This window comes from Zonotrichia leucophrys, unplaced genomic scaffold (assembly GCF_028769735.1).
Source record: "Zonotrichia leucophrys gambelii isolate GWCS_2022_RI unplaced genomic scaffold, RI_Zleu_2.0 Scaffold_1755_8939, whole genome shotgun sequence".
Lineage (NCBI taxonomy): Eukaryota > Metazoa > Chordata > Aves > Passeriformes > Passerellidae > Zonotrichia > Zonotrichia leucophrys.
Window position 1 is genome coordinate 5001 of NW_026993960.1, and position 1595 is coordinate 6595.

Sequence of the window (1595 nt, forward strand, 5' to 3'; positions counted from 1 at the left end):
TGCTTAGCTTGCTCTTTCTGCTGCTGCTTGCCTTGCTCTGGCTTGCTTTGCTGCTCTGCTTCTTTGCTGCTTGCTTGCTGCTTGCTCTGCTGCTCTCGCTTTGCTCCTATTGCTTCTCTTGCTGCTGCTTTGCTTGCTGCTCACTATGCTGCTCTTCCTGCTTGCTTACTGCTTATGGGTTTCTGCTTGCTTCTCTTTTATTGCTCTCTGCTCTTTTTGCTTTCTTTCTGCTTTTTCTCTTGCTCTTTCTCTGCTGCTCTTCTCTTTGCTCTCTGCTCTGCTCTGCTTTCTCTTGCTCTTTGCTCTAGCTGCTTAGCTTTGCTGCTGCTTCTCTCTGCTCATTTCTGCTCTGCTTCTGCTTCTGCTCTGCTGCTTTTTGCTCTGCTCTTCTCCTCTGCTGCGTCTTTGCTTTGCTTTTTTCTTTTGCTTTGCTCAGCTCTGCTGCCTGCTGCTGCACTGCTGCTGCTGCTTGCTTCTGCTCTCTTGCTTTTTTCTTGCTTTGCTCTTTTTGCTCTTGCCTTTTTCTGCTTGCTGCTTTCTCGTGCTGCTCTGCTTTTTCTGCTGCTGCTTACTTTTGCTTGCTCTGCTTTTCTTCTGCTCTCTGCTCTTCTCATTTGCTTTCTCTCTCTGCTTCTTGCATGCTTTGCTGCTTCTTTTCTCTCTTGCTTATCTTTTGCTTTTGCTTCTTCTGCTCTTCATTCTGCTGCTTTTCTTCTTTTCTACTTCTCTGCTTGCTGGCTGCTTTGCTTGCTCTGCTTTTGCTCTCCTTCTCTTCTCTGCTCTGCTTCTTGCTCTTTGCTTGCTGCTGCTCTTCGCTGCTGCTCTTCTTGCTTTGCTTGCTTGCTGCTCTCTTCTTGCTCTTCTTCCTGCTTTGCTGCTTCTGCTTCTAGCTTGCTGCTTTGCTGCTTTGCTCTGCCTTTGCTCTGCACTCTTGCTGCCTGCTGCTCTCTTTTTTTTTTTCCTCTGCTGCTTCTTCTTTTTGCATTTGCTGCTTTGCTTGCTGCTGCTGCTCTGCTTCTCTTATGCTTGCTCTGCTCTGCTAGCTCTTGCTGCTCTGCTTGCTTGTCTGCTTCTGCGCTCTCTCTCTGCTTTGTTTCTGCTGCTTCTGCTTTGCTGCTCTGCCTGCTACTCCTTGCTTGCTTGCTCTGCTCTCTTTGCTCTTGCTTCTTGCTGCTCTTCTCTTGGCTTTTTCTGCTTATCTTGCTTCTGCTTGGCCTCATGCTTTCTTCTGCTCTGTTTGCTGCTGCTTTCTTTGCCTGCTCTCTGCTTCTTCTCTCATTCTGCTTCTGCTTTGCTGCTGCATCTTAGCTCTTGCTGCTGCTTGCTACTTTTTCTTTGCTGCTCTGCTTTTCTGCTCTGCTTTCTCTCTCTTTCTTGCTGGCTGCTGCTTCTTCTTTCTTGCTTGCTTGCTCTTGCTCTGCTGCTTCTTGCTCTTTAGCTGCTTTGCTCTTGTCTTAGCCTTCTCTTCTTCTTGTTGCTGCTTGCTTCTGCTTGCTCTGCTCTGCTTGCTTGCTGCTTGCTCTTCTCTGCTGCTTGCTTTTCTGCTTCCTGCTCTTCTTGCTTTCTGCTGCTTGCTCTCTCCTCTTGCTCTGCTT

At 48.0% G+C, this 1595-nt stretch overlaps 1 protein-coding gene across 1 annotated transcript; it reads right to left on the reverse strand.

Annotated features, from left to right (window-relative positions):
* Positions 1–197: 197 nt before the first annotated feature.
* On the reverse strand, positions 198–1227 carry LOC135442176 (uncharacterized; the record flags this gene model as incomplete). Its single annotated transcript, XM_064701717.1, has 2 exons — positions 198–334; positions 1137–1227. Coding segments are annotated over 2 exons (228 nt in total), but the record flags the coding sequence as incomplete, so codon positions are not given.
* Positions 1228–1595: the final 368 nt, after the last annotated feature.